The sequence below is a fragment of the Amphibalanus amphitrite genome, unplaced genomic scaffold (assembly GCF_019059575.1).
Source record: "Amphibalanus amphitrite isolate SeventyFive unplaced genomic scaffold, NRLGWU_Aamphi_draft 000441F_arrow, whole genome shotgun sequence".
Lineage (NCBI taxonomy): Eukaryota > Metazoa > Arthropoda > Thecostraca > Balanomorpha > Balanidae > Amphibalanus > Amphibalanus amphitrite.
In genome coordinates, this window is record NW_024881935.1 from 242,859 (window position 1) to 269,796 (window position 26,938).

General features: G+C 51.5%; 1 protein-coding gene and 1 long non-coding RNA gene across 2 annotated transcripts; both read right to left on the reverse strand.

Annotated features, from left to right (window-relative positions):
* Positions 1 to 4,835: 4,835 nt before the first annotated feature.
* Positions 4,836 to 8,721, reverse strand: LOC122391503. The gene is made up of 2 exons (XR_006258360.1): positions 6,701 to 8,721; positions 4,836 to 6,339 (listed from the first exon to the last, which is right to left on the reverse strand). It is a non-coding gene; the product is annotated as an uncharacterized LOC122391503 (long non-coding RNA).
* A 5,592-nt stretch (positions 8,722 to 14,313) lies between these two features.
* LOC122391510 lies at positions 14,314 to 18,705 on the reverse strand. Its single transcript, XM_043385516.1, has 2 exons — positions 18,637 to 18,705; positions 14,314 to 18,540 (listed from the first exon to the last, which is right to left on the reverse strand). Exons 1-2 carry the CDS (start codon positions 18,703 to 18,705, stop codon positions 14,314 to 14,316), a joined length of 4,296 nt encoding a protein of 1,431 aa, XP_043241451.1.
* Between the last annotated feature and the right edge of the window lie 8,233 nt (positions 18,706 to 26,938).

Genomic DNA, 26,938 nt, shown 5'->3' on the forward strand with positions numbered 1-26,938 from the left:
TCTTTAGAACATGTGTAAAATTGATAAACTAGAGAGGTACTGAAAGTTTCGTCGCGATCGGCCGCTTTTTGCGTGAGTTATGTGCGAAAAGCCGAGGTGGTCCGTTCGCCCGCCTATCATTGCGAGGGTTAATTTTGGCTTTTGATGCCGAATTCTGTCTTATGTCGCTTATTTCACCTTATAGAATACAGTCCGAATTAGATTCGCTTCACTTCACTTCATTAATATTTTGTTGACTACCAGTCAACAAAAGCTCAGAAGTATAGATATTCTTTCATTTCAATCCATTATCTCTGTCAGAGGCATATCAACCTTGACCCGCAACTGACAATGTGTTTTTACTACAAGAAAATACACTTGTAATTCCAAAATAAATTGCCAGTTTTGATACCGTTGGCTTGAGGACACGTGATTAGCCACGTTCAGAATGTTCTAAGTAAAACTAAGTATCATAAAGCGAAAAAATGATACTGCTAAAATCAAGCCATTTTGATAGCGCTGTGTTGGACATGATTGCGTTTTCATGAAAGTGAGGTCTGCTGCCAAACTACTACCGTAAAGTGGGGCTATTTGAGACAGTGGGGCTATTTGAGACAGTAAGGTATTGGTTTAGTAAAATCGCTGTAAAATGAAAACCGTTTGATATTTTTTCGTCATTTTCGCTTAGGCTGATGTGGAATTGAACAGTGAATGCTCTGAACAACCTTTTTGAAAATTTCGAAAAGTTTTGAAAGAAATTTGGTGTAAAATACGAAACACAGAAAAACGCACAATTAAAGTTGCTCGAAAAGGACCCCTACCTGCCGCTTAACATAGTTGAAATTTTCACAGCTTCAGCACTGCATCTATCGTTACTACCGTTTTACTTATAGGCTAAGCATATTTTTCATGACAATATTATACATTGTTAACGTTACTGCCGATTGCGTAACCCATTGTCTCAGAATCCCGATTATGCCCACCTGGTCAAACCTCAACCGATATGCCAAATAGCTACTGATAATGGTGATGCGATTGCACCCGAGAAGACTTACCACCATCTACTTGAAGTGCATCGAACGTTCGACATGAGCAACACCGATGAATCGGTCGTGGTCATAAACGTGCAGTGGGTTCATGGTAGGTACTTTTAGCAGCAAGCAATATTTACATGTTCGTAGTGTAACATAATGACCATTTAGCTGGTGACCAAACTAGTTATTCTGATGAATATGTGCTTAAAATGTGCTTCATCAGTCACTGACTTAGTCGACAATCAATACATGTCTACCTTGGTTGACCAAAAAACACCATTGAAGATTACTTAACCCGCGCGGGGCTGGGGTCTCCAGCCGAACGCGCGGGGCTGGGGGGGGGGGGTAAATTTTACCCCCCCCCCCCTGTTATCTCCCGAACTAATGGTCCGATTTGGAAAATTCAAACGCCAATCGAAAGCTCTCATCACGAACTACTAAAAACATGTACTTAATTTAAAGTTTGAGGTCAAGGTCAAGGTCAGGTCAAGGGTACAAATTGCAAGTTTCAACAGTATCGGCCTTGCACCGTAGTTGCCGAAGAATGGAGTCATGGACTGAGACTGATCGCCCAAAACGTGTTCTTAGGCTACCAAGACAATATTCGTTGCATACAATATCATTCAGAGGTCAAGGTCAAGGTCAGGTCAGGTGAGGTCAGGTCACCAAAAAAACAAAATATAGAAAAGGGCATGTGCGACACATGTTTTATGGGTCATTTTACTCATAGAATGCAATAGGCACACTCAATAAGTGATATGGACCACCTCTGGATGAATTTCAGGTCGAGGTCAGGTCAAGGTCAGGTCAAGTGAGGTCAAATTTTGAAGTTGGTTGTTAAGGCCTAAAAAGGTGTCTATCTGATGCAGTTTTTCACGGCGAATCGAATGGTGCTATTTTTGTTTCCGTACGAGGTCTAGAACTTCCAAAAAAGTCATTTTTCAAAAAATTTTGTGTGTCGTGACGTCATAAAATTTTGAATAACTCCCACATTTTTGAACCGATTCTTCTAAAATTTGGTATGTTGATGCACATGGACCACTTCTCTGACATATATTCCGGTTTTTTCGATAGACTCAAAATTTTGGATTTTATAATGATTTTCCCAAAAAAGTCAGTTTTTTGAAAAAATTTAGGCCAAAATCCAACATTTTCAAAAAACCGAGATAGCCATTTGATAGACAAAGTAAAATTACGTATAACCTTTTTTGTTACGTCTTGATTCCTTTAAAAATGAAGATGTTAGCGGCGTTTGAACTTTTGCCGTTTTTGAGGCGAAAATGGCGAACATGACGTCACTAAAACGTCAATTTCTCAAAAATTTTCCGACGGATTTCGCTCAAATTTTCAGGGAACGTGTCAAATTGATGTAAGAAAAGGTACTGAAAGTTTGGCGGCGCTGCGCGCCGCCGTTTTTGAGATATCGCAAAAATTCGCGAGGGGTGGAAAAATTTACCCCCCCCCAGCCCCGCGCGGGTTAACACATGAACGTACTGTTAGGTGAGCCTATGCAAGTAGGCTTGATGTGGTAAACCGGCCAATTGATACAGCATGCAGCGATCGAGGAAAATCGTCATAAAATCAAAACCGCTTAACATTTTTCTGTTATTTCTTCACATGAAGATGTGCAATGGAACAAGGAATCATGCAGACCATTCACTTAAATGTTTTGGGAAACCTTTTAGCTCGTTTGATTCATTACGGTGTGCTTCATTAGGTAGCGAGCCTGTCTCAAATAGCCCCACCGACTTTCAGTATGTCTGTTTTCACGCCGCCAGGGCTATATCCAAAAACTTTCTTTCAAAATTTTACTGTTGTTGACTTTAAAATAGTCCTTGGTGATCATTCTGCACATTTGAAAGTTTAGGGTCACATCATATTATGAATTATGATAGCCTCAGCATATAGTGATGCAATTTTAAAACCTACCGAAATGAAGCATCCTAAGAAAAAGGAAAAGATTGAATATAAAGGAAATATAACTGTCTTTGCAAAAACAATTTTTGCCAGAATGATCAAAATTTAATTTCCAATCGCATGGCATTTAAAAAATTATCTTTAGCGTGACCGATTTTCTTCAATTTCTTCTTAACTAAAACTGTCTCAAATAGCCCCACCCTATGGGGCTATTTGAGACAGGCTTTAACTAAAAAAATATCCTTAATCATTATTACTAGCTGAACCAAAATGCACCTATATGAAAGAGCTTACGGAGAACTACATTTTTGCAATTTACATGCTATAAGAAATATGAACCGTCTTAAAGGGAGAGGCCAAAAATTGTAAAATCCGTTTCAAATAGCCCCACTTTACGGTACCATTTTTCTGATGGTTTCTTTCAGGATGTGTTCTCTCATCCTTTTTTTAAACACTGGCATTTTATCAACTCACCTCTGAGCTTCTTTAACCGAGAAATTTTGAAAAATCCAAAACCATATCAACTCACCACCCCCCAGGGGGTGAGTTGATATGAACGTTGGCGTTTTAAAAAAGGGGCTTAATACATACATTTTTTATTCATTTTTGCTGATTGCCTCCCCAAGGCATGTGCCATGAAACTGGCACAAAAAGAATTCCGTAAATGAATGTGGCTTTTAATGAAATCTAGAAAAACCTCAAAATCCATATCAACTCACCCCGGTTTACGGTAACGCATTTGAAAGTTATTGGCGAAAAACGGGAGGGGGGGCAGATTCTGCCCCCCCCCCCAGCGGGGCGCGGGTTAATGACAGCCGGTCAAAATACACTAAGTCATACAACTTTCACGAGTAAGATGACCGCCTAATGAATCTTGAAATGTGTTTTATAGAGCATAAAAAGGCACCCAAATAAACAACCTTGCCAAATGCTATGACAGTAGCCGCGTTTACATAGGGCTAGTTGCCAGATAGTGGAATTCCACTAACGAGACATTTTTTCCACTAACGAGACATTTCAGGCACCTTCAGATAATTCTGACGACCTATCCGGCCAGAAGGACCAAACCGATTGACAAAAATAAATACATCGTGGCGGAAGAACACTAAGAGGTACTTCAGGCCTAGACATAGTATAGATGTCGCAACTCGCGGCCTTCCCGGCAGTAAGGGCGAGGTATAGATGACGCTACTGCAGCAAGTCACTGGAACGTGCCAGTCGTGGAATGGAACGGAAGATACGGAACGGGGGCTTCTTAACGGAAGCTTATTCGTTTAATTTTCATTTAAGAATTGATTTCGTGCGCTAGGGAAAGAACATTGTCTTCTTTTTTTCATACGTCTGACTCTGCACCCCCCCCGTCCCCTCCATCCTTTGGATCAGCCAGTGTGCAGCAAGAGGGTTCATCGGAAAAAAACAACAAAGAGCAATCCTCCCTGAGCCTGTCAGGTCAGAAATAACTTGAGCATAGGCGACGGAACGGGGAGGGCACCGGGGCACCGTGCCCCCTTTGATTTTGGCCTGCATGGAAAGAATGGGACCAAAAGTCGGCGGTGCCCCCCCCCCCCCTCCGCGGCTACTGAAGCTGAGGACCGTTCGTTATGCCCTACTGCCCACGCTTCTTAAAATTTCAGTAGTAGTCAGTTATCTGGCCAATGTTTCCGTATAGGGACTGGCAAACACAACTGAGCCTCGTGAGTGGGATGAGTACTGGACACAGAAGTGGACAATCTGTTGGCAAGAAGCCCGCAAGGATAATATCTCGAAACTCAGGACTACGTATACAAACACTTTAAATGCATCTAAATCTATACTATAATCGAAAGCCGCATTGTTGTGAACTACCGGCACGTGCGTCCAATCACCATCAAGAACGGAAGTCCGACCTACAGCAAGCACGACAGCCCGATCAAAGATGTATTGAAAAATAACTAGCAACTTTAAACATCGCCTTCCTCAGCCACGCTCTACACCGCATCACATAAGAAAACCGCCAATATCGATTACAAAACACACATAAAGGAATTCCGTAGGTATAGATCAGAGGAATACTTCACCTCCTTTATCTGGCGCGTCAATAGGTATAAAGTAATCTTTGGCGTCTACGCACTAGCAAAATCTATAATGCAAACAGCAGTTCAGAAACCATCCACTAAAATTGTAACAAGGCAAGAGTTGGTCAAAATAAATTATAGTCACCGTGATAAATAGCAAACGAAATACAGAACAAGCACAACAAAGCATTCCACACTCGTTTAGACTGTACAACATGCCTACATAAGACATTGCAGCAGTGTACAAGGAAAACATTCTTTAAAGATGCTAACGAGGGGAGTTTTGAAAGTTTGGTGAACACAGTTACGAGTCACTGCACAAGAAATGTAGCGCGGTCGCCAGCCGGCCCAGGCGAAAGAGTCGACGGAGACGGCGTCAAACAAACCCGAGAGGGGGTAGTTTCATCCGCATCAGCGGAGGCGCTCTCTCTACCAAGGTCGTCAGTTACCAGCCGCAGCACCCTGCTGGCGATTTGATAGCTGCTCTCATTCTCAGCTGGCTGAGCGCCATGTGCCGAGTCATCCGGCTCCATGATTTCCCCTTTCATTAGCAGCTGCTGTTGTAGTTATTGTTGTTGCGTTCCTTTCAGCCGCTGCCGCAGCATAGCCGTACGGTTCTGGATGGTTCTCACGGCGGCAGCCAGGGTCATCCGTCCTGCCAGCTCCGCCGCCAGGCGCGCGCAGCGTCGCGCGCGCCTGCCTTGCAGATAGTGCTGCCCAAGTCGATCGGCGGACGGCGCTACCGTTGGGATAGGGCGCCAGCCTCGCGCGCGAGGGCGTCCATCCGCTCGTTGCCCGGAAGCCCGCAGTGTGCAGGAACCCACTGCATTATCACTGGCTGGCCCCCTCGGTGAGCGCTGCCAGCAGCCCCCATATGTCTGCGGCCAGAGGGGCTCTCTGGGCCGCCGCGCCGCTCCGCAGGAGGGCCAGCGCCGCCATCGAGTCGGTACAGACGATAATTATCGGAAGAGAGGTGTCGCGACCAGTCTTGGTCAACAGCTCCTCCAACACCGCTCTTAGGGCGAATAGCTCACCGCGCGTGCTAGAGCAGAGGGCGCCTGCCGCGACACGCACCTCCCGGATGTCGCGGTTCAGGGGGGGGGGGGGTGGCCCCTCCTCCTCCATCTAGCACACCATCGGTGGCGGAGATGTCTGACCAGATCAAGCTCGCCTCAGACGGGAGCTCCGCCAGACGACTTTCCGCCGCCTTGGCTCGCCAGCCGTCGCGCCCAAACTCGCTTCAGGCCGTGAGTCTATAGCCGGCGCGGTGGCGTGGCTTCGCCATACTAGCCTTGGGCGGGTTGTCCTCAGAGAACGCGTTCGCATTGGCGAGGAGGCGAGCAGCGCCACGAGTCCTGAAATGACCAAACAATATCAATGGACAATCAAAATTGTGAAAATTGGCATTAACTGCGCAACTGATGTTTGATTCTTTGTTTATTAGGGTTTACGGGCGCTACGGTGGTCATTTTGCACCCATAACGCTGTTCTGGTGAACCTGCGCAACTGAGCAGTGATCATGCCATAACTTATATTTGGCGTAGTGGCAGGGTTCCACCTAAAATTTCGGCGCACGTCAGGTGTAAAGTTGCATGCGACAAATTCAGCGCATGTCAGTTGGGGAGACTAACCCCGCGTTCGATGTCTCCCGGACGGCAAAGATTCTACGCCGTCCGGCCAATCACGCTTCATAACCACAGCCGAGCCCCCGCTGACCTTGGACGGGATTGGCTGGACGACGTAGAATCTTCGTCATCCGAGAGACATCGAACGCGGGGTAAGGCTGCTGGAGTGCTGGAATAATATAAAACGAGGGCACCAAAAATTGATCCTAAATGACCATACTTGGACATTAATGCAGACCCTCTCTGTATCACCAATTGTCAGAAAACAACCATGTGTTTGAAAGAGCGTTAGAGAGTCATGAAGCCAGGATAAAACACAGTGCTATTTTCTCAAAGCAGCTTTTACATGATAGAGTTAGGTAACTCTCTCTCTCCGTTAACCATTCGCAAGGCCAAAAAGGCCTATTGGTTTTGAAAGGCATTGGATTACAAGCTGAGCATTTTTTACTTTATCATAAAATGTTAAACCTGCGTGTAGATGAAGTCTGAACGGTGGTTTGTAGGCTGATGGGTTGGAGGTTGGAGGTTAGTAGGGAAGGGAAGGTCAGGATAATTTCTGCTTTTTATTTTCATTGGACTTTAGCCTTCATCAACACACGCATCAAAAATATTTACTTGAGCATCTTCAAGCCTCAATATACAACAAGGTGTGCCACAACAAATTAAAAATTGATGATATGCCAATATATGGTCATGATTTTTACCACCAGAATTGAATTAAATGCCTATTGATGCCTTACCTAATATTTTGATACCTGAAATCTGATTAACCAAGCATTTTTTCTTGTGAATTGGCAGTCTAAAATTTGGCTGGCTTGAGCACGACGCTATTGCTCTAGCAGAATCACAAACAGATGTCTACCAAGTGCCACTCCCAAGAAAAATTTTCAAGATTCTAAAACCACAAACATTGTTGCTGCCTGATCATGTGATGGTTAATCAAATGATAGCACTCCATCTGAGGCCAGTTTTACAAACAGAAAATAGCCACCTGCCGGATTATTTTGCCTCAAGGCTAATTCACATATGGAGCGTAAATGGTGAAGCCCAGGTTTAAAAGGAACAGGTTTCAAGACAATCGGCATGACAAACCAACACCTTACCTGCAGTTCAAGTTTGCCGATTTCTTTATCAAAATCTAGTCTTCCTCTAATCCACAAATCAAGATAAAATTACTGGATAGGTACAACTTCTTATTCTTCTTCTGCACCTCACCCGCCGCCCCCTACACTTCTCCCTTATTCTGATTAATATATTTACATAATTTTCACAAAAATGCCACTCAACGGGGTAGATCTAAAAAAGTGCAGGGCTTAAATTTTGAGCTATAGAGTTCTTAGTGATTTTGAGACACCCAATATGTCTTCGGCACGCCGTATTTGTCTCTCACTGCCTGGGAATTCGGCGATATGATTGGTCGAAGGCCGACGCTATGGGTCCAAGAAAAGGCCAAGATTCCTGCCAAGATTCTTACAGATAGCCAAGGCCGATGACTGACGTGACTGACGGCATGTTACTGCCCTTGGCATATTGCCAATGCACTGCTCGGTCATATCCGCAGTAATGTCAACAGTCATATCGGAAGTAATATGGTAACTATACGCAAAAACCATTTGGCGTATAGCTACCATACTTTTCCGATAACGAGACATTCTAGATCAATCTCTCTGCTGTTGGCGACATCTGCTGAGAAATCCCAAGACCGAACGCAAGCACATAAAAGTAATGCACTCTAAGGATGCGTTCGAAATCTGGGAAGTGACGGATTTCATTTCTCAATGCGTGTCCCACTCCAGCCTTCCCCATGCTGTTCGTTCCGCCATCTATTGCCATGTTTCGCATTCGCATTTCATGAATTCACCACCCCGCCAAGTAGGTTGGTATCAAGTTGGTATAGGTGTCGCATCGCTCTGGTCGATCAGGCTGAGCCAGCTGTCTGGAGAGTGGAGCCGATCCGAAAAAAAAACGCAGAAATTCAAAAGACCGACTCCAAAGCAATGGCAGCATGCATATCAATAGAGCGTAATTCTGTCATGATTGCGTCAGAAGCAAACATAATGGCAAGAGTTTCTTGTGTGTCGGTAGGCGCGTGTGGAGCCGCTGGACCGACCGGGGACGCACCCAAGGGGGGACGGACGGGGTGCGCCTCCCCCCTAGGGGTTTTCAGGGCCCATGCTGGCAGAAGGCCCACGTTGGCCAAAATCACGTCGGAGACGAACGAAATTCATGGGAATCCCCAAAAAATCACGTCAGGACAATCAAGGCTCTCCGACTCGCCTGCCACCTAGGGTCATTCAATTTACTACATGGGGCCTCCTGTGAATAGCCGCTAGTGTCTGTGTCTGACCACCTCTGACTCCTCGGGTAGAGGGCCCTCTGTAGGTAGGAGGCTCTCTCTACGGGATTCCTCCGCTCCCCCCCCGGCCAAATTTTAGGTTATACGTGCCTGCGCTAAGCCGGCGTCGGAGAGAGGAGTTGACGACCGAATGATAAGGAGTACTCGTCCTGAAAGTAAACATTTGGAATACAAACAATCCAAAGCTGTTCAGTATTTATATCATTCGAGAGCAGTGCCTTCAATTTGGATACACTTAGCATTCATTTCCCACACCCGTGTACACTCCACGAAGGCTTCTCCGCTGCGGACTCCCGCTTCCGCCGATGCGTCAGTTCATACCCTGATGGCTTGCTGGGGAGGGTGGCCAAGTGTCGCTGTCCCGCCAGGTGTAGTTCATCAGCCGAGGCGTCGCGCTGCAGTGTCCCGATGTCCAGCCTGAAGGTGAAGTCTGGGAAGGCGGCCACCTCCCACGGCGGCGCGCTGGCATGCAACCAGGGGGTCGAGCAGCAGGGCGATCCCAGCCGCTCGCCAGGTTTCGTGCCCCACCCCACGCCAGCCCGTCACCGACTTCAGTCGGCTGGGCGGCCCATCTTCCGCGATAGTCCTGAGGGCTTGCCCTCGGGGAGCGCGTGCGCCTTGGCGAAGAGCTTCGCTACCAGCACGTCTCGCCGGGCGGCCAGCGGGCACCGGCATCAGTCCGGTCTCCGCCATCACTGCGTGGGCTGGGGTAAACAAGGGGCAGCCGGTGATATACGGGTAACCGCCTGCATCTCCCTCTGGAGAAGTTCCACGTGGGATTGTGGCGTCACCAGGAGCCAGGTGGCGGCCGCGTGCACCAGCACTCATAGGCGTCGCCAGAGATTTTCGGTTGGGGGGGCAAAATCAACTTTTGTGTTAAATCTTGCCTTCCTCCAGTCGTTACTCATTCATTTTACATATCATTCAACGCGCAATGGTGCGAGGAATACGATGGTGACAAGGTTTTCCTTGTAGCTATGACTTGCCATTTTTTACAGAAAATTTAATTTTTTTTAAATTTTTGAACAAAAAACGACCGGTAGAATCACAATGGCTGCGCTTGCCGACGCACTCTGGAGAGCCCCTGTGCAGACGCTCGTCGCTCATGATCATAAAAAGGTTAAACGCTCAGCTTAAGCGAATCACCTTGCTGAAACTTTCATTCACGCATGCATGCAGAGGTTCTACGTAAAATGCATAGGGCTTATCCCAGCCGCCGATTGAAGCTAAGTAGGGCTTTCAGCGGAGAGTGAATGTCGGAAGTGTGAATCGGAAGTAATTCATCTTTGCTCCAGTGAGAGGAGGTGTAGTGTGAACAAAAAGTTTCTCGTTTTTCGTGTGTAGGGAAGCGCTGCAAACGCGAAGAAAAGACGTTTAACGGACGGAACCAAAATTTCGCACGGCATAGCGGCAAGGGATCCTTTAGCGATAGGCTTGGGACTTCCAGGCCATTTTAGGCCACTCAGGGTCAGTGTGGGCTCTCAGAAGCCTGCTTAGGATCCTGAAAATCGGCGCTGGTCACCCCAAATAGTTACGTGTACATATGTGGTGCTTTAGGGCTTTCCGAGCCCAAGGTGGGACCCTTAGAAGCCAGTGTGGGCGGCGCCGGCGGCGGGCGCTAAGAGACCAGGCCCAGGGTGAGCAGGGAGCCCTCAAATAGCAGTGTGAACCCTGGAGGTCTGTGTCGAATCCCTAAGGACCCTACATAGGGACATAAGAAACATGTGCTGGAACCCTCAGAGGCACACCCGAGTCGTGACCCCTAAACTGCAGGCTTAGGCTCAGCAAAATCTGTCGCCTCAAAAGCTCGGCTGAGCTATCAGAGGCCTAAGGTTCTCAGAAATATTTAAAAGTATCCTCAAAGATCCGTGTGGCCCTTCAGAGGTCTACGCATGTGTAAGGTCCTCAAAGATTCCTGTATGGGCCCTCAGAGAATATGAACACCAGTGGGACTCTCAGAGGCCGGTTTGGGCCTTCTGAAGGCTTCTTAGAGCTCAGTGGAGCTCCTTCGGAGCCTGTGTGAAAAGCAAGCAGTCATGAGCCCTGTGGCACTTGAACGGTACTTGAGTCTGTCGCAGACATTTGACGAGAGTTGAGAAAGGCCCGAAGATTCAGTGTCACGCTTTGAACGCAAATTTTGTATCAGCACTTCAAAACTTATGAAAATCAGCTATAAAATGTAATAAAAAACCAACGAGGAACATGAAATGAATCACAGTATTGACACTTCCGAGTCTGGAGTCGGTGTTTTGACGATGTTGGCGACTGCGACTCCGATTCTGGCTTGAACGAGTCTGACCTCACAGGCATTCTCAGAAAGGTACCCCCATTTTTCCCGACTCCAAAATCTCATCGGATCTGTATCGATCTCAGGGGGTGCCCGGTCCGAGGTTGGGGGGGCAAGCTGCCCCGCTTGCCCCCCCGTGGCGACGCTAATGCCAGCACTCCACGGACGTATCCAGACGCTACAGCGCAGAGCTGTCGTTCCTCTAGTCCCTGTTATGGTCGATTCCGGTGGTTAGTTTAGCACTCTCGCGGCGATTTATCGGGAGCGGCCGATTACCCTCGAAACACAATGGCGGCGACCATGGAACTGTTTATTGTTTCTGTGCTTCCATATGACCGGGGGGTGATACCAAATGAAGGGAAGGGAAAACGTGCCCCATCACAACACCCCCCCCCCCTCAAGACGCATGCGTCGGTACAAAATACGCATTGCGTCTAACACATAAACAAAAATGTACACCACACACGGCGTGGACGCACGAACTCAGTCGTACGTCTGGTCCGCCCAGCGCACGGTCAGTCGGGCCGGACGGCGACGGCGGCGCGTCCCACGGCGCACTGAGCTGGGGTCGTCGGCGCTGTTCCGCAGCACCGGTGGTGCCGGCTGTCCGCCCGCCGGCGCAGCGGCGGCGGTCTCCTCCGTGCCGTCGGGTGCCGAGCTCGGAGCGGGCTGCTGCCGGCGCCCGGGTGCAAGTGTGGCGGCGCCCTCCGAGATGAGAGATCTCTGGGGTCGCAGATAGCGCCGGTTCCGCCAGTAGACTCGGCCACTGGGCAGCCGGACCAGGTAGTCGCGCCCATGGGTGGAGAATGTTTGAAAAAGTTACCCCGGCCGGCGACCGAAAGTCAGAAAGACGATGATGCACAAATATTTGTCAACGGTTATCAACAAACCCCTATTCTGTGGCATGGAACAATGGATGTCTGCCATTACGAGTTATCCAATGTTTTATTTGCAGTGATTTAGCTCGAATTTTTTAATGGACCGATTGACAGAGCCGGGGGCCCACGCTAAGCAGAGCTTGTTGCGTAGGTAGACCCCGAACCCTACCGTCCGATCGCGCAATTCTGGGTAACGGGATAATTTAGATGCCAAAGTTTAACGTGCCCTTCAAAGCCGGACACGGCCTGTCCCACTCAACTGACTTCAGCTGGCTGCGGCTGCTCCCACCAACCGCAGACCATCACCGTCAGGAGTCTCAAATATCGAGCGCCGGAGCGACTCGAACCCGGGCTCTCGGGAGTCCATTGCCTCTACCAACTGAGCTACGGGACAGACTTATGTTATGAACTTTGAGAAAAGCCGTTGGAGAACGCTAAAATCAGAGGAATTTGGCTTTTATTATCTATGGTGATTTTATGATTGAGCTTGCCTAAAACTTGACCAGATTTCTCTGATCACGTTTGTCCCTCTTTCAAACGTCGTTCCGCTTTTCGCCTCGTAGCCCAGTAGCCGAGTTAGAAGGAGCGTGAAACGCCGACCGCTCGACTCAACGTGTTACGATAGGGCCACCACCCTGGCGCGGGTTAAGTTGGAGGAGCCTTGAGCCCCAGCCCCCAACAGCTCGTCCTTCTATCTCACTGGACACTGATATTACCCTCGTCCTCTCTTGTGATGATATTGCAGTGCCATCTTACGATAACGGCCCTTAAATATGATTTAGGGTTGTTAGATGAAACTTGTCGGGCTGCGCGATGAAAAAAAAAATTGAGAGCATAGAAGCTCCAAAATGAAAATAAAGTAAATTTTAAAAAACCTTTGAAGGTAGATAAGAATAATGAGAGATTCTTTTATAGGTGGCAGTTTTTCGCATGGAGATAGGATTTACAAAAGTGGACAAAGTTACCCCGGCCGCGCCGGGGTAGGCTGAAAGTTACCCCGGCCACGGCCGGGGTGGCCGGGGCAGGTTCTCCACCCATGCACAGTGGCCCTTTTTCAGAATTAGCACGCATTAATTCCCACATGACCTGAAAGTGGTGCAAGACATCACCACGTGATCAAGGACGTATTCCCTGCCAATGCAAAGAGAAGAAAAGAAACGAACTGCCCAAGGAGATTCGGCCCAATATTTGGCGCACGTTCGCACGGCTCTCCCGCCGGCCAGGCCGCTCCGAACGCTAGTGTGGCCACGGTATATAGAGAACTGTATGGCGAACCCGCCAGCCGACCGCGCTGCACTGACCGCCAGGACGCCCCAGGGCGTCACGTGACCGCATCTACAGCTGTTGCCAGCCACCGTTAGTCGGCCCCGGCCGGGCAGCAACTGAGATCAGCGCGGCGCGAACAATACAAAAACATAGCGCTTTTGACGTTCGATCTTAACCCGACCACGGGACTTGTGCGGCTCGGACATCAAACGCGACAAGAAATCGGACAGTTTCTCTTGGGCACAGCGTTATACATGACATTTCAATTAGCACATCTCAAGGCAAAAGTCAAGCCACATTTAAGCGCACACCAGAAGACAGACACCAGCTTCGAGCCAGGTCAATGAGCTTAGTCGTATCGAACAGGAGCCACAGCCGCTCGCGGACTGAACTGGCTCACGTTATCCACCGTAGAAGCAAAATGGCGCAAAATGGCGCGATGCCCTTTGGTGGACATGGTCAGAAGAGATCGGCGATTCGAACAATGTATAATACGATATGTGCCAGAGTGTTCTACTTAACATAAAGCTTCATATGTATGCTGCCATCTCCAGTTAATAATTGTCCTGTTATTGTGTCCACAATATTCGGCAAAAGTGGTCTATTTAAGTTTAAATAATGAAAATGGTGGTTTCTAGGGCTTCTACGTAAACTCAGCTTTACAGCCATGCCACTAGTTTTCAATATTTTCGCATCGAAAGTGTTACAAATTGATGTTCATCTCACTCTACTTTTTAGGGTCCGCCGGTGGTGCCCGCGCGCCTCTCGACAAACTTCGATTTTGCGGTCAGTTTTACGAAAGATGATTATTTTTTAGGAGGTAAAAATGGCACCATCGGATAGTTTGGAATGTTTTGCACATGATAAGACTGTTTTTTACTCAAAAGAAGAGAAAAAATATTTTGAATTTATGCGTGCTAATTCTGAAAAAGTGCCACTGTGCCATGGTCGCGCCGCTGTCCGACTGCCGTGATGACGCCGACGCGGTCCCACAGCCCCGACCGCGGGTCTTGGACGAGCACGCGCTGACCCATGGTGAGCGCGCTGTGCTGTCGGGCTGTCGCGTCGTACCGCTCGGCTGTTTTCTGTTGCTGCGCCGCGGCTCTGGCGTCACAGTCGTCCGCCGCCCGCTGCCAGCAGTCGGCGAAGGCCCGGTGGTGCGCCGGCACTGCCGATCTCAGCGGGTGGCCGAACAGGACCTGAGCCGGAGAGCGGCCGTCGGCGCGCGGCGTGTTGCGCAGTTCCAGCAGCCCCTGCGCGTAGGCGTCCGTGTCGAGCTCACCGCTGCTGGTCGCCTTCTGGATGAGCCGTTTGGCGGCCTTGACCGCCGCCTCAGCGTGTCCGTTTGATTGCGGGTAGTGCGGTGTGGAGATCTGGTGCTCCACTCCCCAGCGGCGCAGAAACTCTCGGGTGAGCCGGGCGGTGAACTGGGGTCCACCGTCTGTCCGGAGGGTGGTGGGCACGCCGGTGGCCGCGAACATCTGGCGCAGGCTGCAGACCAGGTCTCTGGCAGTCGCCTCGCCGGCCACGTGCGACACAAACGGCCACCCGGACAGCCGGTCCGCGTACACCAGGAACGTGCGGCCGGCCCAGGCGAAGTAGTCGGCGGAGACAGCCTCAAACACACGTGACGGCGTCTTTTCCGGCATCAGCGGCTCCTTCTGCTGACTGGGCAGGTACCGCTGGCAGGCCGGGCACGCACCGACATGGTTCGCAATGTCACTGTCCAGGAACGGCCAGTAGACTACCTGCCGCGCGCGGCGTTTGGTGCGCTCGACGCCCTGGTGACTGGCGTGCAGGCGCTCGAGCGTGGCGCGCCGCAGACTGGGCGGTATCACGAGCCGCTGGCCGCACACCACTAGGCCGTCGTCCACGGCCAGCCGGTCCCGAACTCCCCAGTACGGTCGGAGGCGCGGGTCCAGCTGTGACCGGTGCTCTGGAAACCCGTTCAGGATCAGATCGGTGAGTGCGATGAGCTCCGGATCGGCGGCGGCGGCGGCGCGCACCTCTGTGAGCGCCGCGTCTTTGAACGGGCTGGGACCGTCGTCCGCCCCGTCGGTGGCCAGCCGTGAGAGCACGCTGGCGAGTTGATGGCTGGCGTCCCTCTCGGCTTCCTCGTCCTCAGGCGCCGGGTCATCCACCGGCGCGCGCGACAGCGCGTCCGGGATGGCGTGCAGCTTGCCTTGCCGCCAGGTGGCAAGCAGGTTGAACGGCGCCAGCCGCTCACGTAGCCGCTGGAGCCGCGGATTTTCGATCTCCGCGAGGCTCTTACTGTTGAGGATGGGGATGAGAGGCCGGTGATCGGTCAGGACTTCAAACCGCTGCATCCCGCTGAGATAGATGCTGCATTTCTTGCAGGCCCAGGCCAGGGCCAGCAGCTCCAGCTCGATCACGGCGTACCGCGACTCGGCGTCCGATAGGAAGCGTGAGCCGCACTGGATCAGTCGCCACCGGCCGGCGGCGTCTTGCTGCAGCAGGCAGTAGCCCAGGCCGCCGGAGCGAGCGGCGTCAGTCTCGAGGACTGTGCGGCGGCGAGGGTCGAAGAAGTCGAGCACGGGAGGCGACGTGAGTGCCATCTTCACCGCGCTGAACGCCTGCTCGTGCGCTGGCGTCCACAGCCACGCGTTCCGCGGCCGCAGCAGCTGTCTCAGCGGCTCGGCGGCGGCGGCGACCTCTGGGGAGAAGGCGCCGAGCTGGGTCACCAGGCCGAGGAACGACCGTAGGTCGGTGATGTTGCCGGGCCTGGGGAAGGCCTGGATGGCACGAACTTTTTTGCCGTCGGCGGTATAGCCAGCTGAATTGATGCGGAAGCCGCAGAATTCCACTTCATCTTCCGCGAACTGACACTTGTCCGGGTTGAGTGTGATGCCGTGCTGGTCACATCTCTTCAGGATCTGCCGCACATGCTGCAGGTGGGCGGCGTAGTCAGCATCATAGGCCAGGACGTCGTCCACGACCTTACACGTGCGCGGGATGTCGCCGAGCGCGGCGTCACCCCGCTGGTTGTACACGTCGCCAGAGCTGACGATTCTCATTGGAGCCCTCAGGTACCGGTAGCGGCCCCACGGCGTGATAAAACACGTCAGGTCTCTGTCTTCGGGCCGGATCGGGACCTGGTGGTACCCCGCCTTGCTGTCCAGCTTGGTGAAGTACGCAGCGCCAGGTGAGACGGAGGCGACTGCGTCTTGAGGCGAGCGGACCGGGTACGTCGGTCGCTTCACGAACCGGTTTAGCTTAGTGAAGTCCACGGTCAGCCGGCAGCCGGACACTGTGCCGTCTGACGACCGCTTGGCCACCGGAACAATCGGATGACACCAGTCGGTGGGGTGCTCCACCGGCTCGATGATGTCCTTTTCCATCAGCTCGTCGAGCTGCAGTCGCACGTCCTCTCGCCAACAGAACGGGATATTCCGGGCGGTGGTCACAGCGTGAGGGACGGCGTCGTCCGTCAGCTCCATCTTCATCGGCTCCCCCGTCATCTTCCGCAGGGTCGACTTCGTATCGAAGACCCTCGGGAACTCGGCTTTCAGTTCGTCGAAGTCTGCCCGCCGCTGCCGTGCGGAGGGGGTGCCACCGGCGGCCGGGCCGTGCGCGCGGCCGGGCGGCGGCGGCCGCCCGGTCGGGTCGGCGCCGGCCGAGCTGGCGGCCGGCCGGTCGGCGGCAGAGACGCGGCTTAGGTCCCGGGTCTCCTCAGGTGCCGCCGTCGTGCCGCTGCAGCGCCGTAGTGAGGGCTGGCTGCCGGCGGCGGGGGCCTCGGGCGGCTCACCGGGCGGCGGCGGCTCCGGTGCCCCACCGTCCGTCCCAGTCTCGGCTGCCGAGCCGCGCTGACAAATCTGCCGCGGGAAGCTCGCCGGCAGAATTCCCAGGCCGATACAATCGTGCCACGACAGCAGTGGTGAGTGCAGTGCTCGCAGAACGGACACCTGCACGGTCTGTATGACGTCACCGAGCTGCAGGGTGAGGGCGCACGTGCCCACACAGTCCAGCCGGCGGCTGTCTGCGGCCCACAGCACAGATGTGGAGGGCGTGAGGTCCGCTCTGCTCACTCCCATGGACTCGGCTTGTTGCAGTGAGAGGGCTGATATCTCAGCGCCGGTGTCGGGCGTCCATACGGTCGACCGCCTGACTCCGTTTGGTAGGTGCAGCTGTAGCCGTACCTGCGGCGACCGGTGGGCCGTCACACTGTTGAGGCGCGCGCCCGGCGTCCGGGCCGCCGGCGGCGCTGACTGCTGCCGGTTCGCCGCGTCTCTCGTGGTCGTATTCGCTGCCAGCACCGAAACCTGCCGGTGCGACGCGTCGGCAGCCGCAGTGCCACGGCGGCGGCTGCTTGCGCTACGGTGGCGCCGGCCCCTCCCCTGGCGGCGGCTGCTCGCGCTACGGTGGCGCCAGTCCTGGCCCTGGTGGCTGCGCTCGGAACTAGGCGTCTGCCGGTGCCGCTCATCAGTGCCCGCGGCACGCCGGCAGACCGAGGAAAAGTGGTCCCGTTCGTGGCATCGGTGGCAGGTGCGACCCAGGGCGGGGCAGGCACGACCGTCCGTGTGCTGCGCGGCACCGCAGCGGTCACACCGCCGGGTCTGGTCGGCCGGGCGCGAGTCCGCGCCGCTCGGCCGACCGCGCTGTCGCCGGTACTCGGAGAGACGGCGCAGAGACGGCTCGCCCGGGCCACAGATCGCCGAGCTGTTGAGACGGGCGCTCTCAGACGCCCGGCACAGGTCGGCGGCCATCTGGAAGGTCAGATCGGGCAGCTCCAGCATGCGGCGTCTGGCCTCGTCATCACTGGTGCCCACCACCAGATGGTCTCGGAACCGATCATCGGTACAGTTCGGGCAAAAATCACAGCAGTACGCTATCTCCTTCAGGGCGCAGATAAAATCGTCCACTGACTCGCCTGGCTCCTGCATCCGCATGTTAAATTCGCAGCGGTCGATCACCACGTTCCGCTGCCGCCGAAGGTGGGCGTGCATGGCGGTGATCACATCGGCCATGGACGCCTCGGCCGGGATGGGCAGGCCGAACCGAACCACGCGGGCCCAGTCGTCGTCGAGAACGGCGAGCAGGGCGGCCCGCTGCTCAGCCTCGGTGAGATCGTGGACGCCGGTGAGGAGGCAGTAGCCGGAGAACTTCTCTTTCCAGGCCTCAAACTCCTTGAGGGTAGCGGTAGCCGCCAGCCGGGGCGTGGGCGTGCCGGCGGCGGGCATTCGTGCACGCGGCCGGGCGCCGGAATCGGGCCCCGCAGCTGCCTGGGCGGGTGCCGTGGCGTCCTGCACGGCCGTCGGGCCGGGAAGCACCCGCTCCATCAGCGCGGCCATCCGCTCCTCACGTCGCGCTGCCGCTGCAGCCAGCCAGCTCCAATTGCTGCTGCAGCATGCCCCGAAGCAGCTCCATGCCCCGAGCTGGCAGGACCCTGGCCGGCTCGGTTACAGGCGCTCATCGGGACTGAGTAATGAGTATGCCGTGTTGGGCCGCAGGTGTTTGAGGAGCAGCACCAGCTCCGGTCGGCGGATAGGCCTGGTCAGGGTGGTCTGGTGGGCCAGCCGGACGTAGGTGGCCGTGTATCCGTCCGTGGGTCGGCGACTGCGGCGGCGGCGGGCTGCACGTCAGCCGCAGTGTGCGCGGCCCGGGTACTGGCCGGGCAGGCGCGGCCGCTACTGGTGCAGTGCCTGGCGGTGGGCTGGCCGGCGGCGCGGCCTGTCTGGAGCGCCGACCGGCCGCTCGGCGTCGGCCGTCACTGGGTGCGGCTCGGCTGGTGTCTGCTGGGCTGGAGTACTTTTCTGCTGCCGCCAGAAAAGTCTGTCAATGGGAGGCAGTGACGCCGGGGCTCAGAACCGGGAGGGTGATCCGTCGGAGGGGTTAGCTGTGACTTCCCACCGGGGAAGGTCAGCTATCACTGGGAAGGGTTCGCTGCCACCAGCCACCGGGCAAGGTCATCCCCCACCAGGGAGTGTCAGCTGTCTTTGGGGAGGATCAGATGGCGAGGATCAGCTGTCACTGGATAGGATTCAGATGTCAGGAGAAATACCACTTTTATTATGGGGTTTAGAACAGCTGGAATGGCAGCTCTGTAGCTTGAGCTGACACCATGGGCGGCGGAACGAGGAGGGCACCGGGGCACCGTGCCGTGCCCCCCTTTGGCTTTGGCATTTTAACATTAGCCCTATGGGCGTTGCATGGAAAGAATGGGACTGGGACCAAAAGTCGGCAGTGCCCCCCCCCCCCCCTAATTGAAGGTGTTCCGCCGCTACTGGCTGACACCTGACATTAGCGCATATTTTAAGTCTTAGCACCCCAGCAACCACTCCAGCCAAGGATTTATGTTATCAATTTGCTCTGAATCTTCTGATTGGAAGGGTTCACAAGGACATAGTCCCCGCTGAGAGGAACATGTTGGCATGCCCTCCACATTCTAAGCGCGCATACTGGGCTAGGGCAGAATTTGGTCTGAAATCATATGTACGCACAAAACCATGCATAGCCAATCCCTTACTGACAAAGGCCGGCTACAGCCTGCCAGCAGCCATATCCATACCCGTGAGCCAGACTGGAAAAAATACACGTTATGCCGAATATGTCCGGCGTAGTGGCGGGATTGCGCCGAAAATTTAAGCGCACGTCTGGCGTAACTTCGCATGCGCCGAATTCAGCGCATGGCGGCGGACGAATTTTTCGGTGCAGGGCGGTCGCATAATTTTTTGGCGAAAGACAGTCACCGAATTTATGCGGTACGCTGGTCAATCTAGCAGCAGATTCACCCCGCGGGCGGCTCTGGAGAGGTTTCGGGACGACACGTCCCCGCCCCGGTCGTCGCGTGCTCGAACTGGCGAGCCGCCCTGAGTCTACTCAGCGGAGGAACGGCCGCCCAGGTGAGGCCTCAACCTTCGGCGTAGAGATAGGCATGGAAAACCTTGTTGAACGTCGCCAAGCGTCGTTAAGCAATAGCAGTGGGTTCCTGCCCACTGCAGTATCGAGGGGAATGAGAGCGTGGACGATCTGGCAAAACTGGCGGCCGCCCTGCCCTCAAACGCCCGATCGCTGACCAGGGCGGTTCATTGTCCGGCCTCGCATCAGTGGCGCGACAACTGCTCAGAATCACTATTCAAGCCACTCCTCGGGAGCACGCCGCCGCTCCCCTCTCCCCGGAGAGGACCGAGAGGATGCCATTTCGGTGCACCAGATGAGGGCGGGCCACCGGGGCCGCTCGCTCCAATACGGCACCGAATCGGCTGTCTCCACTCCGCCGCGTGCCAGCAGTGCCCAGACAAGCGGTGCCCAGCGGCGCTCTGCACCGTGAGCCGAGAAGAGGCTGATGTGCCGGAGCACGTGCTGCTCCGCTGCCGGGCCCTCGCTGGCTCCCGTCGAAGTATTGGGTTTACGTGGAAATAAAAACTAATTCGGACGCTCAAACATGGGATAGCGTACAAAGCCCCGAAACACTCTGCCTGGTTGATACAGCCTTGATCAGTATATGAGCACATGTGCTTTATATGAAAAGGGCTTGATTTTCGCACAAATAGGCACCTAATTTTTGGCGCAAATCACTCAGAAATTTCGGCGCAAAATGGTCTCACGGGCGTCCGGCGTAGTGTATGGATGTTTTCCAGTCTGGCCCGTGAGGAGTCTCATAAACAAGATATATTAAATATTAATTTTAATTCTGAAATAACTCCCATGCCTGCATAATACAGAGGAGTGTGGTGAATTGAAAAAAAACAACAACTAGGTAATGCAGCCACTCGGGTAGAATTCAGCCATTCATCATGCTGTTGGTTTTGTAGGTACTCGGAGCACTGCAGTGTACCAAAATCATATTTTGGGTGTCAGAGGGGAAACTTGCTGACCAAAAAAAAGGATGAGAGTGAAAAATTGTTGGTCAGGTAAGCTCCAAGAATAGTGGGAAAATGATCAAAAACATTAATCTATCTACAATTGCTCCTTCTCGGTGGAATTGGGAGTGGAAAATTGAGCTTGAAAACTGGAGGTGAGAGTGGAAAATGCTTTTTGCATTTCTATGTCGTTTCCCACCCACATCTACAAATTTTGAGACACTGCGCAGCAGTCAATGCACATTATGGTTCAGTCGCAAGCCTTGCTTTAATCAACGAAAGAAAATTACTTTTTCTATCATGCATCATGAATTAACAAAATTTTTGTTCATATTTTTGTTTTTACCTTTCTCATTATTTCATGCACACCTTAAAATCATGAAACTGTAGCGAGCAACAGATTGGAAGATAGGAATGTCCTTGCTACATTTCTCGACATTATCAAAACATCTTTTTCCAAACATACCTATCAACATCCTGGAAATATGACTTAGCAATATATTGAGGTTCCATACCCTTGACAAGGCAAATGCACCAACTTTTAAACCAAAACAACTGTACTAACTCTTAAATAAATTTGTGACTTCAACTTAAACTCCCTTACAAAAAAAAAAATCCTTGCCTGCTGGATCGAAAAGCAATAGAGCGCTCTCGCCCCACACCCTATTTACGTGAGACCTGCACAAACTTACCAGGTGCTTGCAGTCAGAACACGACACCGTATTCATATTGAAAAAGGGCATAGCGTATAGAAGAGTAGCGACTAGCGTCTCACTGACCTTAGGCCAAAATATTTCACTTGATGACATCCACGCAAGGCCAATGCAGTGTAGATAGGCATATCAACATAGAAATGATATGTCCAAATATGTCTTTGCCGCGTCATAGTTGTAACGCACTGCGGGGAACTCCAGAGATCTGATTGGCTAATATTAGCCAATCAGTAGCATATGTTACTGGAAACTGTCATAGTGGAAGTAAATTGGTAGCTGTTTCAGCTACCAAACTGATGAAGGAAATAGGTAAAATTGCTTATTTTACACGAACACCTGTCATACGCTAATCAAAGTAGAGCTAATGAAAATGGCATTATCCCACAAAGGAAAGCCAATTTGCCACGTAAGCCACCATGAATAGATTTGCTGAGCTTGTAATCATGTGTTTTTAACAAAAAAAGTCAATGAAATAATGTAATTTACGAATTTCTAGCACTCACATGCATATTTTCGTCTGCACACCGAATTGCGTCCAGGATATTGGCCATGGCGTATTTCTTGTGAACCCTCTGTTAGTGGAAATTCCACTATCTGGCAACTAGCCCTATGTAAACGCGGCTAGTGATACCGTATTTGCCTGTAAACAAGTGCTCATGATCTATTTCCGCTTAATACTTTTTTCGTACAGCCATAGAATCATTTCCATTGGATAACATCACATGGCATAAACAACACTCCTTCATTAGAACTGGTCGACAAATTGCGAGCTTTGAGGTTCCTTATGCTATTTCTAGAGATTGTGACGAGATGATGCACCATTGAGGGCTTCAAACAAAGCTTCTCTACCAAAAGTCTTCTTTGTCATTCAATGTTATGTAGCTCGGTGCTGCACGATCCATCTAAATAAATAAACTTCAGCAGCTATTATTATTTCTCCCACATAAGCATAGCCAACAGAGCCACCCTTGGCCTTTGCAGACCCTACGTGGCCTTTCATTTACACTATAGGATACCGGCCGCCTCGTTTGCCGGTGGTCGGCCTTGGTGGGGGCACGCTGCCACTGCCGTGTCGCCTGGGGCGGGAGATGGGGCGGGGCAGCTCCGGTGGACGGGGGGGGGGGAGGGGCACACCGCCCGCGGCAGGGCCACTGCCAGTCTGCGGGGGACGACCGGCGGCCACCCGGACTCGCCGCAGCCGAGAGGTCAGAGGTCACAAGGCTGCATTGCGCCAGGTGCCGCTCCCCGTCGACCGCGCCGCTGCACTGCTTGGCAGGCATGCCGAGTCGGCAGAAGTAGAAGGTGGTCACGTTCGTATAATTGCATGCAGATTGATATCAATCTCGTACATGCAGATTCCGGACAATTTCAAATCGGCTCAAAATGGGCATATAGACCAAACAGGATACGCTGATCACGAATCCGAGGTCCGTTCCGCGGCACATATGAAACTTTTCCCGGAATATCCGAATTCCGAATCTGCATGCAGATTCCGGACAATTTCAAATCGGCTCAAAATGGGCATATAGACCAAACAGGATACTCTGATCACGAATCCGAAGTCCGTTCCGCGGCACATATGAAACTTTTCCCGGAATTTCCGAATTCCGAATCTGCATGCAGATTCCGGACAATTTCAAATCGGCTCAAAATGGGCATATAGACCAAACAGGATACGCTGATCACGAATCCGAGGTCCGTTCCGCGGCACACATGAAACTTTTCCCGGAATTTCCGAATCCCGAATCTGCATGCGGATTCCGGACAATTTCAAATCGGCTCAAAATGGGCATATAGACCAAACAGGATACGCTGATCACGAATCCGAATTACGTTCCGCGGCACATATGAAACTTTTCCCGGAATTTCCGAATCCCGAATCTGCATGCGGATTCCGGACAATTACAAATCGGCTCAAAATGGGCATATAGACCAAACAGGATACGCTGATCACGAATCCGAAGTCCGTTCCGCGGCACATATGCGGCACATACGTGATCAGCGTATCCTGTTTGGTCTATATGCCCATTTTGAGCCGATTTGAAATTGTCCGGAATCTGCATGCAGATTCGGAATTCGGAAATTCCGGGAAAAGTTTCATATGTGCCGCGGAACGGACTTCGGGTTCGTGATCAGCGTATCCTGTTTGGTCTATATGCCCATTTTGAGCCGATTTGAAATTGTCCGGAATCTGCATGCAGATTCGGAATTCGGAAATTCCGGGAAAAGTTTCATATATGCCGCGGAACGGACTTCGGATTCGTGATCAGCGTATCCTGTTTGGTCTATATGCCCATTTTGAGCCGATTTGAAATTGTCCGGAATCTGCATGCAGATTCGGGATTCGGAAATTCCGGGAAAAGTTTCATATGTGCCGCGGAACGGACTTCGGATTCGTGATCAGCGCATCCTGTTTGGTCTATATGCCCATTTTGAGCCGATTTGAAATTGTCCGGAATCTGCATGCAGATTCGGGATTCGGAAATTCCGGGAAAAGTTTCATATGTGCCGCGGAACGGACTTCGGATTCGTGATCAGCGTATCCTGTTTGGTCTATATGCCCATTTTGAGCCGATTTGAAATTGTCCGGAATCTGCATGCAGATTCGGAATTCGGAAATTCCGGGAAAAGTTTCATATGTGCCGCGGAACGGACTTCGGATTCGTGATCAGCGTATCCTGTTTGGTCTATATGCCCATTTTGAGCCGATTTGAAATTGTCCGGAATCTGCATGCAGATTCGGAATTCGGAAATTCCGGGAAAAGTTTCATATGTGCCGCGGAACGGACTTCGGATTCGTGATCAGCGTATCCTGTTTGGTCTATATGCCCATTTTGAGCCGATTTGAAATTGTCCGGAATCTGCATGCAGATTCGGAATTCGGAAATTCCGGGAAAAGTTTCATATGTGCCGCGGAACGGACTTCGGATTCGTGATCAACGTATCCTGTTTGGACTATATGCCCATTTCGAGCCGATTTGAAATTGTCCGGAATCTGCATGCAGATTCGGGATTCGGAAATTCCGGGAAAAGTTTCATATGTGCCGCGGAACGTACTTCGGATTCGTGATCAGCGTATCCTGTTTGGTCTTTATGCCCATTTTGAGCCGATTTGAAATTGTCCGGAATCTGCATGCATATTCGGAATTCGGAAATTCCGGGAAAAGTTTCATATGTGCCGCGGAACGGACTTCGGATTCGTGATCAGCGTATCCTGTTTGGTCTATATGCCCATTTTGAGCCGATTTGAAATTGTCCGGAATCTGCATGCAGATTCGGGATTCGGAAATTCCGGGAAAAGTTTCATATGTGCCGCGGAACGGACTTCGGATTCGTGATCAGCGTATCCTGTTTGGTCTATATGCCCATTTTGAGCCGATTTGAAGTTGTCCGGAATCTGCATGCAGATTCGGGATTCGGAAATTCCGGGAAAAGTTTCATATGTGCCGCGGAACGGACTTCGGATTCGTGATCAGCGTATCCTGTTTGGTCTATATGCCCATTTTGAGCCGATTTGAAATTGTCCGGAATCTGCATGCAGATTCGGAATTCGGAAATTCCGGGAAAAGTTTCATATGTGCCGCGGAACGGACTTCGGATTCGTGATCAGCGTATCCTGTTTGGTCTATATGCCCATTTTGAGCCGATTTGAAATTGTCCGGAATCTGCATGTACGAGATTGATATCAATCTGCATGCAATTATACGAACGTAAGGTGGTCCGGTCCCCGTGACGGTATCGGGTATAGGGGAGTCCCAGAAATGTTTTGTGGCGCGGAGCAAGCACCCGACATAGCAGGCATAACATCATCGATGCGTCTTCTGAGCTCTTTCGCCCAGAGATTGCAGAGTATGTAGTATAAAAGATGAGGTCTCATGGGCTTTCAATTTCTTGTTAAGAAATGAGGCAGCTCATTTCTTATTTTCTTATTTAAGACCTGACCCAAAAATGCGGTTGGTGTCAAAAGATGCGACTTGGATCAAAGGTCAGGTATGCCAAGTTTCAGCTCTCTACCGCCGGCGTGTTCGGAGCTATCGCGAAAAAACCCTATGGGGGGGGGGGGGGCGGCACCCGCCCCCCCCTCGGCCGGCGAGGGTTAGATTAAAATATCTTACGCTTTGTTCCAGTTGCGAAAAATATTCAAGAAAATATTATTTAGGTGTTTTATAAATCCAGTCCTTCCACTGTCCGTGCCAGCTGCACCTATTTGTCGTTTCAGAGCAAATGTATGCAAATTTCATATTACAGAGTTGTTTTCAAAAAATAAAATAAAATATTTATAGAAAGATTACCATTTTTATTTTTTGACAGTCAAAAGAACATTGACCGATCTATATTTCTGAGCAAAAATAATGACAAATTTTAATGTACTAGGGGGGTAGCCAGAAAATTTAAAAATTGATGACGTCACAGCTAAAAATCAAAATAACTTTTTTGGAAATCCGAGATAGCCAATAAATTGCTCATTTCACCGCCATCACAACGATGTACAGGTTTAATGCATTTCCTTCATTACTTTAGGAGATATAGCACCTCAAAAATCACTCTGCAGAGTGACCTCGTCAAAATGCCCGGGGCTATATCTCCTAAACCGCTGACCGTAGGGGCCTGGCGTTGTCACCATTGACTTCAGGGCATAAGAGAACCCTATAGACAAGATTTCATCAAAATCAAAAATGGTCGGGTGTTAGGCCTTGGTCGATCTATCGTGGAATGCCCCTAACGTCTTACAAATATATGTTTGTGACGTTAATCAGTTCCTGATATCATTATTCCAGTTGTACATGTTATAATCAGCGGACTTTCTTAGCTTAGAGAACATGTCAACCATTTTCAAGTTTGTTTGATCCGATTGCGAGACGCGCTAACTGGCTAACTGGCCATCAATTGTTGACAATCATATCTATTTCGAATAGTGCTTGGTCTGACGCTAAACTGAGCTTTAGGCCTGGGATTTGCGTCGAATCAATTCATGTATCATTATCCTGCAATGCTGAACATCATTGTAC

What these genes read in the sequence shown, in the direction of transcription:
- LOC122391510 (XM_043385516.1), bottom strand. Translation starts at nt 18,705, where the DNA reads ATGGCCGCGCTGATGGAGCGGGTGCTTCCCGGCCCGACGGCCGTGCAG. An exon ending in ACGCCACGGCACCCGCCCAG is followed by an intron (nt 18,541 to 18,636) that starts GCAGCTGCGGGG and finishes GCTACCCTCAAG; the next exon opens with GAGTTTGAGGCCTGGAAAGA.